At 54.0% G+C, this 604-nt stretch overlaps 1 protein-coding gene across 1 annotated transcript in view; it reads right to left on the bottom strand.

The window, feature by feature from the left end:
• Window positions 1-604, bottom strand: part of TRIM72 (tripartite motif containing 72) — a 4644-nt gene extending 4040 nt beyond the window's left edge. Inside the window, exon 1 of the mRNA XM_023516693.1 lies at window positions 536-604. Within this exon, the coding sequence (XP_023372461.1) occupies window positions 536-604 (69 nt within the window). The remainder of the gene's footprint in view (window positions 1-535) is intronic.

Genomic DNA, 604 nt, shown 5'->3' with positions numbered 1-604 from the left:
TGTAATAAAGATGTCCCCTGCATCCACCAACCAAACACATTTATAACCGGATCCCACCCAAGGCCTATCAGTGTGTTATTCCTGAAATGTAAGCATAGGGGAATTCCTAATAGCTCCTGCCAAAGCCACTTCTTTGCTAGGAGTTGCATGGCCCTGCAATCAGTTCCATTCCTGCCTTCATGGCTTCCCAGGTCGGTTTCTTCCTCTGTACAGAATGGTAACAGCGATCTCAACCTCAACAAATCAGCACACCCCCCCCCATTCCTTCAGGGAAAACTAAGGGATACTCTAGGCAGTGTTTGCAGAGGAGTCCCAGAACCAGCAGGAGCCACAGGGTTAGACCATGGGCTCATGTGGCCCATGCCAGATCAACCTCCTCCCTAGGTCGTCCGTCCTCCCAGGCGCCACCCCGCCTGCAGCCGGAGAAGGCTAGCCTGGTATCGCAAAGCGAGGAGCTCTCAGAGTTTTGACCGTGCCAGGGCTGAGCCATGGGAAGAAAGCGTGACACCATCCTGGAAGCGCTGGAAAACCTGACAGCGGATGAGCTCAAGAAGTTCAAACTGAAGCTGGGGTCGGTGCAGCTGCGCGAGGGCTTTCGGAACAT

Source organism: Otolemur garnettii, unplaced genomic scaffold, assembly GCF_000181295.1.
Source record: "Otolemur garnettii isolate 467f Iridium unplaced genomic scaffold, OtoGar3 scaffold00096, whole genome shotgun sequence".
In the NCBI taxonomy this organism is placed as follows: domain Eukaryota; kingdom Metazoa; phylum Chordata; class Mammalia; order Primates; family Galagidae; genus Otolemur; species Otolemur garnettii.
The sequence above is the reverse complement of the archived record's forward strand: the minus strand, read 5'-3'. Positions and strand labels throughout refer to the sequence as shown.